General features: G+C 37.7%; 1 protein-coding gene across 2 annotated transcripts; it reads right to left on the bottom strand.

The window, feature by feature from the left end:
* Positions 1–315: 315 nt before the first annotated feature.
* mef2b (myocyte enhancer factor 2b) lies at positions 316–11,801 on the bottom strand. Of its 2 annotated transcripts, XM_079350681.1 has the most exons (9): positions 11,596–11,801; positions 7,713–7,788; positions 5,985–6,188; positions 5,626–5,754; positions 5,194–5,383; positions 3,968–4,116; positions 3,699–3,813; positions 3,087–3,198; positions 316–2,636 (listed from the first exon to the last, which is right to left on the bottom strand). In XM_079350681.1, the coding sequence occupies exons 2-9, from the start codon at positions 7,764–7,766 to the stop codon at positions 2,324–2,326; spliced, it is 1,266 nt and encodes a 421-aa protein (XP_079206807.1). In that variant the 5' UTR covers positions 7,767–7,788; positions 11,596–11,801; the 3' UTR covers positions 316–2,323. The 2 variants fall into 2 exon arrangements, with proteins under 2 accessions (XP_079206807.1, XP_079206808.1); XM_079350682.1 differs by lacking the exon at positions 11,596–11,801 and having other exon boundaries at positions 7,709–7,771.
* Positions 11,802–15,052: the final 3,251 nt, after the last annotated feature.

The following is a 15,052-nucleotide window of genomic DNA, read 5'->3' as shown; positions in this document are numbered from 1 at the left end:
ATGAGGGAGAGTGCTTTAAAAGATGGAGAAAAAATGGACACTTAAAAGCTTGATAGCTACATTTGTGTATGTCTTCAGATTGAATATACAAGAATCTCTTTACATCAAGGAAGGAGATTTGCTATTGACTTTAATGTCCATGAACAAAAATTGAAGCAGAGTAGGAATGACCACAAGGTGAAAAGCATAGCTAATAAAATTCATCTTCATACTACCAGTGTTGCTGGAGTGTTTTGACCTCTGCATTAAAAAAAACCCCTGATATGTAGAATCTAATTTGTTCTGATTAAAAAAGTGGACCAAGGCAACAACCCATACAAATCAACCCATTTTTATTTTAAAGGAATCACAACAAATATCTTTGCTTTGTGAAGCATTCAGCAAAAATATAAAAGTCAAACTAAAGCATCAGAACACTGATAATTTGTGTTTTTTTTCTCCACACATATATTTTACAATATTACTGCATAAGAAATCAAAAGAAAAAAACATATCCCACAGCAGCACTTGAATTTGAAGACCTCTACCTGCCAGCTCACTGAATCTCTGCAGAGTTTATCACTATGTGTTTGTTGAATGTCTCCAGGGCGAACCACTGAACCTGCATCATGTCTCAAAGATTCATTAGATAATTTATCATAGACTAATAAGATGGATGGTTTATGTTGCTTGAACTTGATCTTCTGTGTTGTGTTCTAATTTAAATACAAATGTTGTGAAAGGGATGCCCCCTTGTGGACGATAAGGGGAAATAATTGTAATAATGATGGGTCTATTTTATCATCTAGTGCACACTAAATTTACAGATGAATGGTAGAATTTACCCTAACCCGAGATTGACAATATACAATGACTAAAATTAGACACTAGAGATAAAATAAACTTTTTATATTACTGAAAATAAATACTAGATAGACCCAATACTGACATGCCCTTATTGTCTTTGGCTGTTTCATTATTATCTTGTAATGCACAGGGGAACAATGGAAAGTATTTGGTGTTCATTTGAAGTAGACTACTACAAGTTTTGGTATTGAAAGTGAAAAAACAATAAAAATTGTTTACATTGATAGAAGCGGTTTTAAAATTTCAAAACAAAGCATCAGCCGACTCCCTGAGATTCCCTTGATGGAAAAGAAAGGTTCACATTTGTTAAAGTGTTTTTTTAAAAGCAAGAGCTAATATTCCAAGTAAAACAGCTTTTGGTGTGTTGTGATAATTCCTCCTGTTTGTACTGGCCTGGCGGGGTTTATGTTAAAACCAACTTTTTAGTCTGTTTTTGCTAGTTTTCTTTAGATTTTTTTTTTATTGTACATTAAATTGTACATTAAAAAAGGTTCCACATCTATTTCACAAGATAGGTGCATTGGAAAGTATTGCACTCTTACTTACTATGAACTAACTAGCAAAGTGTCAGTATTAAAACATTGCCGATTAATGTATGTTTGCAAGTTAGAATGTCGCAGGAGTTTGCATACTTTCAGTTAATATTGAACACAGTTTGGGAGTTTAAACATGAATCGTCTTTTGTGTCGTTAATAATAAAGCTAATGTTGTCAGTCAGTGTCCGAGATGGGCAACCCGAGTCAAAAAAATCTGAACATGCCCCTGCTAAAGAGATCCACTTAATCTGATTTCAGCAGGAGCAATTCAGAAACTTCTTTTTGTGTTGAAGTGGAAGGCCTGAAGGTATATATTTAAAACAGCATTTTTGAAGGACATTAACTTTTTAGCTGTTTGTTGTATTTGATTTGCCTTGTGAATAAACTTATTTCGGCAAACTAATATGTCCATGAGTCTTGTTTTAAGGTTAACTAAAAAAGTTGTGAAATAACCCTTGACATGTCCTTGTCTAGGTCTTGACCATGTCACTGATATTGTCCTAATGCTGAGGTGGTTTTGCAGGTTGCTGGTGTTTTGTTTGTTTTTGATATTCAGCTGGTCCCGATGTGCTGCTGTAGCTAACAAAGCAAAAGAAATTCACAAAACAAAACAAAATATTTTTCCAATGGTAATTTTGATTCATATACACTTCACACAGAAAAATAAAGCTAACCAAACATGAAAGGCAAATGTCTGTTTGCATGGGTCTCCTCTTTTAAAGAACCAGGTGATGCAGAGAAATTCTCCATGGCTCAGGAGAAACCAGCTCTCTGTGAGGAGACAAAGAGTCGCTCTCTCTTGCAGGATGGGGAGAAAATCAACCATCTCGTTATCTTCTGTGTTATATCTGTGTGCGTGTGTGTTCATGTTTGTTTGTAAGAAAGGACTTGATGGAAGATAGCTGATTGAATGGGAGATGGTGGGAGACTGCAGCAGCCAGCTATCTCTGCCACCCACCACTTATCTCAAGCTGCCTGAGCTGCTGCCCTCCTTCCTCTTCGTCCTGTGGGTAACCTGCTTTAGGAAAATCCTTCGTCCCATTGGCCGGACAGGCTTCTGGAGGAGTATGGCGAGCGGAATCAGGGTTGCTCATTGGGGAGTGCTGCCTGAGGTGGTGCAGTGGGGGGGAGGTGGGGGAGGACATTTGCTCAGGAGAGCTACGCTCTGATTTGATGCTTAGATTAAGGGAGGGCAGATGTGGAGAGGATGAGGAGCAGGACTGAGAGGGGAAGGAGCACCCTCCAGTGGAAATCCTACAGACGACATAAGGAGAGAAAAAAACAAATCTGACACGCAATCAAGACATTATTCTAAAAATGTATTTTTTAAATGCATTAATTATTAAAGACAGAAACTCCTATTCATCAAATATAAGCAAAATGAGCATAATACAACCAGCTGGTTGTATAGATCCAGATGTGACCAAGAAACATCCATAAATTTGTGGTTCCATATCGATGAGGAAAATGACCTATCTTACCAAATTTCCCACAGGGATTAATGTAGTATTTCTGAGTCTCATACCTAAAGAATCCAAGGATTGTTCTCTTTCACAGTTTAAATAAGTGATTTCACATGTAACATATTGTTATTGTTATTTGTGGCTTCCTGTTGCCCAGCAAAAATGCAAAAGAAACACATTGCTGGAGCTTACAACAGTGTGAAGATAATACTCTCTGCCATGATTACATATGTATTCTTACCCTGGGCTTATGTGAGGCCCGTGGGGCTCCTGAGGTGGCTGTGCTGGGTGCCAAGGGTTTCCGGCTCCTCTTTGTAGATTAACAGAGTGATAAAAACCAGGCTGGCTGTACTCTGAGAAGGGGGAACAGAGACAAGACAACGGAAACACATGGATAAAAAAAGAAAAAGAAAAAATATATATTTTTATGATGATAGCACAAAGTGTATACTATCTTCTTTGGAAACACTTATTCACATTCATGCTCAGAGGTAGAGGGGAGGATAGTAATTCCTGCTATTTTCAATATTCATAACTCACTAATAAAAATGTTGTACCACAAGTTTTCAATCCTAAAACTATAAGAATGCTGTTGCTATGAGTTACTGTATCTCATTGTGATTGATCTACTATTTGGGCTATCTGTGATGCTGTGAAAGTAAGAGCAGGTAAAAATGACAGAGTGATAAAAGCATATCTAATGAATTGAAATAAACCATCATTATAAATTAGAGTCAACCAGCTAGAAATTAAACAAGTGTGCCTACTAAAATGCTGAATAGAATTTAATGTAATGGACTGTTTTCTGTTTGTCCTAATTTATCATAGAATACATCATACACAGAAGACGTACCCGAGGCTCCAGGAGATGTGAGTCCATAGCCCCCCAAACTGTGACCCAGCAGCCCTGCCTTTCCCATGGCTACCATGGAGCTGCCACTGTGCAGACCTTGGTACAAGACCCCCCTCTAATAAATAAGGAAAGACTTTTATGTTCAATGTGAAATAATTAAGTTCTTATGTCAGGCAAAAAATATTATCTGTTATATGACCTACTGGATTGCAATTGATTATGTTTCACTAACATGGTGTGAATCACACTGAATAGTAACAGTCACTTACAGCAGAGCTGTGGTTAGCACGTGTGGCCCCCATGCCCTGATTAGCAGCATCTCCCCGCAGGTTCTCAGTGCCCAGGCTAAGAGGAGGAGGACTTTTCATGTCCAGAGCTCGGTTCAGGCTGCTGTGAGAGAACACGGAGTAGCCAATGCCTATGAGTTCAAAGGAAGGAACAGGAAGTGAAAAGAGATGTGAGCATATTTCACCAGAGAGGCATAATTCTCTCTCGTCTATGCCTCTCCCTGTTTCTGTATATAAGTGTGACAAAATACACTTCTCTTTTTAATTTGACCTTTGGATTTGTTTCTGATCCTTGCAAAGACGGGTGAGTTAATGGTGAAATCTTTAATATATTCTGGTCTGTTAACAACCCTAAAAAATATAATTCAACTGTAATACTTAATGAAAAATGTAAAAACTTGTAGTAACAAGTTTCTCATGACTCAACAGTGCACCGAAATAGTAAAAGACTATATAAGATGATTGTGAGGTGGGAGACTTTATATACAGAAACCAAACAAGTTGTTGAAGCCACTGTTTCACACATGGAGGGCCAGTTTCACAAAACAGTCCAAATGCACATGTGGATTAGTACACACACACACACACACACACACACACACACACACGCACACACACACACACACACACACACACACACACACACACACACACACACAAACACACACACACACACTTCCTGTGTTCACAGCCAGCTGCACTGAGGGATCACAGCAAGCATTTAGTCAGGCCCTCAAAGGGCATTTAATGGATTTGCATGCTAAATATTTTGCATCTATTTGAAGCAGAAAATTATTTTTTTAAAGCTGACAATTTGTAAATGCACTGGGATTTGCTTGTGTCTCAGATGCAATATAATAAAAATAAATTCCCTCCAGAAGATGGTTTAAGTTTAATACCATCTGGTTTTTTTATTTGTCATATTTTTTAACTTTGGTAAAAAAAAAAAAATTAAAAAAAAAAAAGATATTGGACTCTTTTCCACTTCTCATGAAAAGTGTTTTTCGCTAAAAAGAATGGCATGCAATTTATCATATTAAACACATCTTATTTTCATATTATGTACTCTAAAATATGTGAAAATCAATGATCCATTTAAAATCTGTTGGTCTTAAATGGCATTTTTACAAAATCCACAAAACATGTTTATATTGTTATCAAAATAATTATTTCAATGTTTAAAGCAAGAGAACATGAGGTTAGCTGACCTGCGTGTGGAGACATAAATGCACTGTGCGTGTGTTGTGCAGCAGGGCTTGCAGAGCCAGGTCTGGAACTCAGAGCTTTAAAGCCCTGAGGTCTGTGGGACACCATGCTGGATCCAGAAGAGTTTGGAAAGCCATTCTCACAGCCTGCAGACACTAGAAACTGGGCCTCTGGTGAAAGAAGTGATGGGGCCTGAAGAGCAGAATCCATGTAAAAAAAAACAAAAAAAAACAGTGTAAGAATGTCAAAAAGTGAATACAAATTTCAATTAAAAAAGTTGTTTCTTTGTGTATTCCAACCATTTCTAAGCTCTTTCAATCTAATAACATCCAAATGTATACTTCCAGTCACAATGGCATGTCTGTGTGTGTGTGGTGTGTACATGTGTGCATTTCTTTGTTTGTGGTGCACAGCAGAAGTGTGTGTGTACTGACATAGAAGCGCTGGCGTGCCACAGAGAGATCCATGCCCTCAGTGAGAGGATATTTGTCTGCAGCCACCTGCATGCTCTCCTCGCTGTCCAGCTCAGTGCCGTCCATGCCGAGGCCCTTCCTGCGCAGAGTCTGATACATAACAGAAAGCTAACACAATCACCAACAATGAAAGCATAAAGAAATGCAAAAACAAGATGTGAGTGGGGTTTTTTTTTCTGAGTTAAAACGTTCTTCTAAATATTTTGATACCTGAACTGCTTGTTCCTGACCTCCTGCTCTAAATCTATTAACATGTTTTTATTTCTCTAAAGGTAATCCTGCTTTAGTGTCTTTTCATTTGATGGCAGCTTGAACATTACCTCCAGGATGTCTGTGTTGGTGCGACTCTCGTGTGGCTCGCTGTACTCTGTGTACTTGAGCAGCACTTTGTCCATGTCTGTGCTGGCGTACTGGAAAAGACGGTTGGTGCTGTTGAAGATAATGAGGGCGATCTCACAGTCACACAGCACACTCAGCTCATAAGCCTTCTTCATCAGACCAAACTTACGCTTGGTGAATGTCACCTGCCAACAGAAAAAAAAAATATATCTTTGGTGTTTTGATCAATGTTAGGTAAACATATTGAATGTTTTTATTCAGTTATAAAAACTTGCTTGAATAGTTTGTGAGTAATTAAAGGGAATACAAATGTAGTAGATAAAGATGGGGTTTTTTTGTTTTTGTTTTTTAAAGGCACAGCTATTTTGAAATTATAGATCCATAAATAAAAGTTTTTCCAGGTAGGTAAGTGGACAACATATTAAGTGTTTCTCATTAGACCTTGATTTCGGCTAAGGTAAAAGCCAACATAAGAACCTTCATCCTAAAAAATCAGATATAAGAAGATTTTTTTGTCCAATAAGGAATACCCTTTTCTTGTTGTCAATACTGTTTCCTCATCACTTCTTGGTGGGTAACTTTTGTATGATGTTTTAAAATATTCATGTTAATAGTAATATGATGTGCTATTCTTTAATGCGCCACTGCAAACATTAACAAACCAACACACACATGAAGATTATATTCAAAAAAAGCCTTTGACGAGAATAAGGTGATCACTTTTCTTGCATTGTACTTTCCTTTGACCTTAACAACATCTGTTTCAATAACAAACTAAACTTCTATCACATGATGTACTCATTTTACAGTGAATATAATGTCTGCTGTCGAAATACATTCTGCCTCTGATGTGCTCCATCTACCTTGTTCAGTGTGACGGGGCCCATCAGTATTAACTAATTTATACACGTTTGAATTTTTAGGTTCACTCTCTTCCTCGAGAACACTTTGTCATGTGACAGCAAGAGCTGGGTAACAAACTCCTGTTTATATCATACACAAATACACACATATACACCAACGCCTCACTCTTACACTTCTTTATTCATTTACACATCTAGCCGAGTTTTTATTGACACTTAATTCATTTGTCAGTTACTGTATCATTTGCATAATCAAACACTGCTGAATTAACCTGTTTATTTTATAATAACTAATTATTATTAATAATCGGTAGAAGTAGTAGCAGCATTTGTAGAAGCAAAGCTCCTAGTTATATCATTAATAATTTATCATTATCAATACTTGCTTCAAGCATTCTCTCTGTACAAAACATATCTGAGCTACATTCACCACAATATATTCTAATCCATATACCTGAATAAGTTAACGTTAGGTGTGTGGACCTCAAGCTGTGTGTATCAAACACATGTATGTGTAAAGTGTTGAGGCTTCTTTTTTATTGTGTATCCTGCATTCACTTTGTACTACTAATACAGCTATGTGGGTGTGTGACTAAAAAAATAAATGGTCATTAGAAGTTCACTAAGCTGTACACGATAAGTTCAAGTGTGGTCCGTTTCACAGGCCATAACCCCAAAATAACATATGTTATTTATGTTACATACAAATAAGCGATACTGTTTGGGTTCTATTGAGGGACTTTTTGACTATAATATCAGAAAAACTGAACGTGTAAAGTTATGTATTAAAATTATGTCTTTAGGGACAAATAAAAAACAGGAACGATTATCTGTATGTTGACTCACCTGTCTATTCCTCTGATCCAGTATACGGGAAATTTGTATTTTCTTTCTTCCCATTTTTTCAGCCGTCTTTGAGTCTCTAAAATGAAGAAAAGAAAAAAATTATAGAAGTAAATAATAATTTACAAGTTTGATGAATTTGCAGTTTATTTCTGTATACCAATGAGAACATGTGATATCGTTTTATTAAGTTGTATTTTTGGGCCATTTTTGCCCAGTTTCAAACCCATGAATGCTGAGATGAGGGCTTTTGCTACCGTACATGCAGCATGCGACAAAGCCGCTGGGCTATATTTCTCAAGTAGCAGGAAAGGAAAATAAATATTGTGTGGCCACTGAGCTTCTGGTAAATTATAATGTTTGCCAATATATTTCCAATATAAAGACAATAAAATCATTCTATAGTTCTTCTGGTAATTCTGGTGGGAAAATGTCAATCATTTGGTTTAAGTGACTCAAGTTCCTTCCCCCTTTGGTAAGAGCAGGGTGTTTATTTTTACCACCATGAGGCGATGTGGTCTAAAGTTAGAGCAGCCCTTGCCGAGCCAGGAGTCCACACTGTCTGACACCCCCACAGTCTGGGTTACCCCGGGGCCACACAGCAGTAGCACAGTGCTTCTCTGCACCGCACAGCCTCAAGAGACGGGGTTAAAAATACAGTCCATCGCTGCTTTTAAAGGTTCAGCAGGCAATAGCTAAAACCAAACTGTTGAAGGAAAACGGCGTGTTTCAGAGAGATGACTGACACTAAAGCCACCCACTCCTCTCTCATGCACAGCCAGGGAAGAAAAAAAAGGACCTGGAGGGGAAGAGGACAATTGCATGGATGGATAGTGGTTAGCTTGAGAACGTCCAATTTTCAAACTCACACCCGCTCGCTCTATTTTTTTCTAGGTTTAGAAAACCCCTGCTCACGTCTGTGCCCTTATAGGATTGTATAAAGCTGGATGTTATAGAGACATTTGACATTCTTTGTATTGGAGGAGACGGACATGCAATGACATTAAAACACAAATGCAAACATAACTTGGTCTATGTAAAAGTTATTTTTTTCCATTTTATACTTCACTATTAGTCCTCTGACCTGACCGTGCAATGCTTCTCCAAAGCCCAAAGGAGTTTTCACTGGTTTTCCCCTTAACATGTATTGGACTTTTTTCTATATTTAGTGCCCTATCCCTCTGATGGTGCATGAGCGGATATGGTGCCTGTGTTCCCACGACCCCTGAAGTGCCCGCTGTCCCTCAACGTAAGCTTGGCAAACAGGCATCTGGGGCATTTCTGGAGGAATCTTTGCCCTCTTTATTACCTTATAAAGTCTGGGGATGTTCAATGTGCTGTACATGCTGCAGAGACAAGACACACCTCGACTCAACCTCAACTGACAGCTGACGATGAACCCATCAATTGCACTGGGTTTATTATAAAACACGATAAAATGCAGACAGATCTTCTCTAGGACCGAGAGTAAAAGGTAATCTGCCTTTGTAAAAACCAGCATTTCGCGAAAATTAATACAGACTAATCATTGCTGTCTTTTTTTGGATCAAACGTGAGAACATGTTGCCTCATATCAATTCTAATGCACAAAAGAAGGGAAGTGGGACATTTGCTCTTAACAGGGCAGAAAGATCTTTATCTCAGGTTTTTACAGACAGTTCCTGTCCTTTCAGATACAACTAATCCACGGCTCTCACTGTCACAAACAGCCCTACCAGAACACATACCCAGGTAGGTAATTAAAGCTACATCTCGAGCCGGACGATGTGACACTGAGTGTGGTTTGTTCGGCCATTCTACAACTGCAATTTGAGGTCTGTGAAAACACCAGAGCTGCCTGTGAACTTCCATCTCTAAGGACAACTCCTGAGTGTGAGATCAAAGATAGATTTAAACCAAATTGAACCTGTAATTCAACTTTTCATTCCAGGAACAAGACCCATAAGTTAAATCATAAGGATTTAAAGAAAAAACTGAGTCTCTATATGGCCTGTATTGGTGTAGTAATAGCACACACAAATCACACAAATACCCAAGGGTCTCAATGTTATATAGGGAAATACAGCACCTTTGTCAGTTGCCTTCCCAGAGGCGACACAATGGAAAATATTGAGTACAAACACAGCACAGGCACACAGTAGCCAAGCTCTGTGACATACCCTGGGAGCTTCTGACAGAAATCACTGAGGACCTCACTGTGACAACTACGTGCATGTATAGTAAACCAAAAGCTTCTGGATCAACAGACGGAATGATGTGATCAGGCTTAATCAATTTCCTATACGACATGCAAACTGCAGCGAACTCTATACACAAACGACTAGAGAAAAATAAGGAGGGTTTTGTAGAGTATTGGGGGTTCTACTTTAATGGTTTACCTTTCATGAGTAATTAGTAGGATGGTTTATGTAGATGTAAAAAACATGGCAATCACATGTTAATATGAGCTAAAGGATGTAATGGATTGACTAATTGTAAGAAAGCAGATCTCTAGAACATCGACACAAGTTAACACAAGCTTGTGTTCTCAGTTTTCCCGAATTAGAAAAAAGCATTATCAGTGTTGATATAAACTTGTCTACAACCTATGCAAGGTTTTGACGACAGATTCCCCTTTGGGTAAAATCAAGCATTGTAAAGTATAAATAGGTTTTTCCTTAGTTGTGCAATGATTGTACAATGAAAGCAGTGGTTAAGAGGCTTTGTAAATGACACTTAATCCAGCCGTTGTGAAGTCTTATCAAGTCTTTTGAGTTATGTTCACTGATGGGAGATCAAAGTAAAACAAGACCTAAAAATGTCACCAAAAAAAATACAAACAGAAACATTTCTGAGATAATGAATCACAATTCTCACACATATAAGTTCAAAGGCGTAATGTTCCCCCAACCTCACACACACGCATACACTCAAAAATTTGATTTGAAATAGCAATAGCCTTATTATCCTTTCAAATTAAAACATATTTTTAAGAAATGACATATGTGCCTCATTTCAGTAATGTGCTTCAAGCTGAAGATCTTTAATCAAAGCACCAGTATACCAGTTAAAATAAATGTGCGCCACCCGATGTGTGTCAGGGTCAGACAGTTCATGTGCCCACCAAGCCCTTCAGAGTAATGGTGAGGAAATATTTGTCTAATTTTAACAGGAGATAATTGAATTGCCTTGATATTTTTGATCGAACAAGAATAGCTATAGTACATTCAGGCATGTCCTAAACATTTGATCTATGCAATGTGTGTGAAAATTTGTTTTGCAAGACATAAGATGTTGTACCAGATCCAGTGAACTGTAAGAAAGTGAGAAGACTAACATTGATGAAAAGTGACTACCCTTACGAATCAAACAACTGGCTTATTTTCATTCAAATTGTGGCACAAAACAATTTTAATTATACCATAAAATTGGGAGTCATCAATGCTCATTTCAAGTGAAGCTGAGCAGTGGGATGATTGTTAAGGCAACAGGTTGCAGTGATGAGAAAGATGAAAGGTGGAAAGAAGCCATAAGTCTTCCCTGAAGAGTCTGGGGATCTGTTCAGTCTCTATCTAAATTCTGACAGCAAGCTAAGAATAAAAACTGCAAAAATAGGATGAAATACATGGCTCAAAACGTGTTTGCAGATAATTAAACCTAACAAATTGCTGACGTCATTCAAAATAGACGCTTAAGAATAGCCCGTCTGTCCCCGAGTTGCCAAGCATCCCTGTCTAATATAGCCTCATCTATAAGCTGCTTTCAATGACACAGCAACAGGTAGGCCTATAGGCAAGTTCGCTCAGACTTGACACAGGTTAACCAATCAGTCTTAAGTAGGCCTATAAACATACAAAAAACTTATCTCATGTGCTTTCAGAAACAAAAACAGAGCATCTGATCTCACCTGTTCTCGATCTTCTTCTCTTTTTTTGATCTTTCGCCTTTCAACCTCTTGATCAACACCAATCTCACGGGGGAGAGTCGCAAATGGCAAAAAAAACGCAGATTTGCAGAAGTGTCGCCTGGTTTCTGGTCTCGTTTTGATGAAAAGATTTTCACCTGGTGCTGTAGTAGCGATGGTTCAGGAGCGCTTTCTCTCCAACAGCTGGCTGCTGCCGCCTGCCTCTCTGTGTCAGCACACAGCACCTCCTCAGCAGTGCCATTGGACACACTCCTCCTCCTCCTCCCATCCGCCTTCAAACGCACCACAGTCGTTTAAGGTTTGCATCGAGATTAGGCCTACATAAATCCCCTTGTACTTTGTCTATTATGTCTACGGAACATTTATTTAGGATTGTGTTAAGAATAATATTAGTGAAGAGAGATGCCAGTGAAAAGTGTTTGCATACATTGTGTCTGTTTGAAAAGAAAAAAAGGTATTCAGGATTCCACTTAAAAGTGGTGAGGTTTGCAAAACATCTTAACCATCACACATCGTATAATAGTATAGCTGATCATTCCGATAAATGCGTGAGTAATTATGAATTTAAGTTGGGTACTGACAAAATTATAAACCATATTTAGTAAACAGTATGTTCAAGAAGAGATCCTTTGACCAGGTTTAAGTGATATCACTTTAACTGCCATTATTGATTTGTTAATGATCTGATGTTTCCATATTTTTAAAAAGGGAAGGATTTCTTTGAGACTCATTTACTCTAGTAGCACCAATTATTTTTTCGTATTATAAACACTTTTTTGTGAGTGATGGTTTTTCTGCTTCAATGTGTCTTGTTCAAAATTGATTTAAATGACATTTTAATTGATTAGTGTATAACATTAAACTATATGGAGTTTCTATAAGTTGTAGACAGTCATCAGGGCCTGTGATTAATGAATGATGTGCAGATCCCAGCCTGGAAGAAATGACAGTACACCCCAAGCAGTAATTTCCAATAAACCTTTCTTTAATGCAATGTATGAAACCCCATCTGCATCTGCGAGTGAGTGAGCAAGTTTGTGAGTGAGAAAGTGTGTGAGCGAGCGAATGATTTAGTAAATGAGTGAGGTGAGTGAGCTAGTGAACGAATGAGAGTTAGAGAGCAAGTGAGAGATTGAGTGTGCGAGTCAATGAATGGATGAGTGAGGTAGTGAATGAGTAAGAGAGGGAGTGAGTGAGAGAATGAGTGGGAGATTGATAGTGTGAGTGATTTAGTAATTGAGCGAGTGACAATGTTCATTATCTTACATAGGTACACAATCATAGATTAGAGTAAGAAAAAGATCATATTACACTCAATGACGACAAGATGCATCGCTGCATTTTTTTATGGTTAAAAAGAGTCTCATTGCACCTAAGATTGATCTCTCAAAAGCACTTATGGTTTCCACTACCTTACTAATGAGACACATTCAACAAATAATGATCCTTTGATCAAAAAAGTAAATGCATCATTTTCATGTCATCTTACATTGATACTTTGTTTATTTACAATATAAAATTCCATACCTGTTAAGAACATAAAACATAAAGTAACATAAAGTATGTTATACATGATTTGTGTCACGAAGGGACCATTGATGGATGGTAAATTCACCCTCCTCCAAAAAAATTAATAAATATATAAAGATATAACAGAAATCCTTTGCCTTTTTTATAATCAGTTTCTCACCATAACTGTTTCAAATCCCTAAAGAATAATTGAATCTTGTATCTCTTTATTTCATAATTATTACTCAAATTGTGGCGTAACACTCCAAATGCAAATATATTTCATCAGGACATTATAAACTCAACCAAGCTAAGGTTTTGCACATGCTTTTGGGCTGTGGGCAAGATTGCAGGAACAGTTAACAGCAGGCTGTAATTCACACCACAAGTTGCAGACCACATTTATCAGTATTTTATGAAAATGGTCTGATATGCTCTGCAAATGTTGCACGTGCCTCAGAGAGGGCCCGTATTTGTAAGATACAAAAGAATTTAATTATCCAGGTATACAAATGTACATATTTCTTCTGTGAGTTTATCAACTGTACCTAAACATTATTTTTTGACAGATATTAATAAAAAATAGACATAGAAAAAGCTCAGAAATGAAAAGCAAGGACACAGACATGCTGTCAGCCTGATAGATATATTTAGAGGTAATAACTGAATCACTGCATGGGCTGCATTATGGACTATTCTGGGATGTGACACTGTGTACTCCTAAAAATAATGTGAGGATTTATTAGCACTGATTATCTGTGGAAGTGTGGACAACAACTCTGTTTCTCTTACACACAAACATATCAACACTCAGCCACACACACATGGAGCTATGTTTGCACAAACACACTCACTTTGTGAGCCCCAAGAGGTAACTTATACTGCACACCTGATGCAATAGATAGCAACATCCCTGCAGACTGCCAGGGTTTGTACCTCCAGGATTCACCTGCTTTGGTCTCATCAACCCCCCTCTGTAAACACAGCAAGCTAATCAACTGCATCCAAGCGGAAATAATATTTTCATCAATGTGGTGTTAATGTAAGTGTATTTTTCATCGGTTATTGAAAACACTCTGAGAGTTCTATGCAGTTGAAGTTTGAAGGCTGATTTGCAACAGTAAATGGTATTCATTACTTCTATTAACCACACAAGGCAAGACTCTTACTAAGAAAAGGACAGAATGATAAAGGTGTCTTTGAGAACTTTCCGTATCAGTTCCATTTTTTTTTTCATTTTCCTGAAACTTCTCACTTCTGCTTTCGACAAGATCAGCTTCTACCCTTTTAGAGCATGTGGTGAGGCTGTTGACTTCAGAAATAGCCTCGCTGGTCAGTGTACATGTGTGAGAGCAATTGTTCGCATTGTGTCCTTTTATAGCTGCAGTCTTATCTACATCTCAACAGAACAAGGTAAACACCTTTACCCACCCCCCCATCCTAAACCTTAACCCCCGACCTCTGTAACATAAGTCACACACTTAAAGTAAGTCAAGGTGTTTTCTGTCCAGCAATGATAAAATGTAAAGTATAAAGTCTTTCATTTTAGGTCGTATTAAATCAGGAAGATACCGGATGAGTGCCTTATTTTATTCCAAGGTAACAATATGTTGTAAAAGTGTTTGAGTGTGTTTGTGTATGAAACGGAATTTGAAAAAAAAAAGTTTAACAATGGAAATATTCATGGCAACATGCAAGATTAGACTCAAAAAGTTGGAGGAGCTGGGCTAAGAATACAAGCTTGGTTTTTGGGGAGTTTTTTTTTTTTTTTTACATTGAAATAGGATAAGCCAAGGTGGTCCAAATTCCTCAAAACTAAGCTGTAAAGTACACCTAACAACTTTAGTCTTTTTGGCCTTTGAGTCATATTTTATTTTACTTTGTTTCCATAAAGTGCATGTGCTTTTGCTTCATTGTTCGATTTAGACAT

Source organism: Symphodus melops (genome assembly GCF_947650265.1).
Source record: "Symphodus melops genome assembly, chromosome: 8".
Classification (NCBI taxonomy): domain Eukaryota; kingdom Metazoa; phylum Chordata; class Actinopteri; order Labriformes; family Labridae; genus Symphodus; species Symphodus melops.
The sequence above is the reverse complement of the archived record's forward strand: the minus strand, read 5'-3'. Positions and strand labels throughout refer to the sequence as shown.

Coding starts and splice junctions, on each gene's coding strand:
- mef2b (XM_079350681.1), bottom strand. CDS start 7,766: ATGGGAAGAAAGAAAATACAAATTTCCCGTATACTGGATCAGAGGAAT. Junction 5,755..5,984: donor CCAACACAGACATCCTGGAG/GTAATGTTCAAG, acceptor GTTATGTATCAG/ACTCTGCGCAGGAAGGGCCT. Junction 4,117..5,193: donor ATTTATGTCTCCACACGCAG/GTCAGCTAACCT, acceptor TTGAACTCATAG/GCATTGGCTACTCCGTGTTC.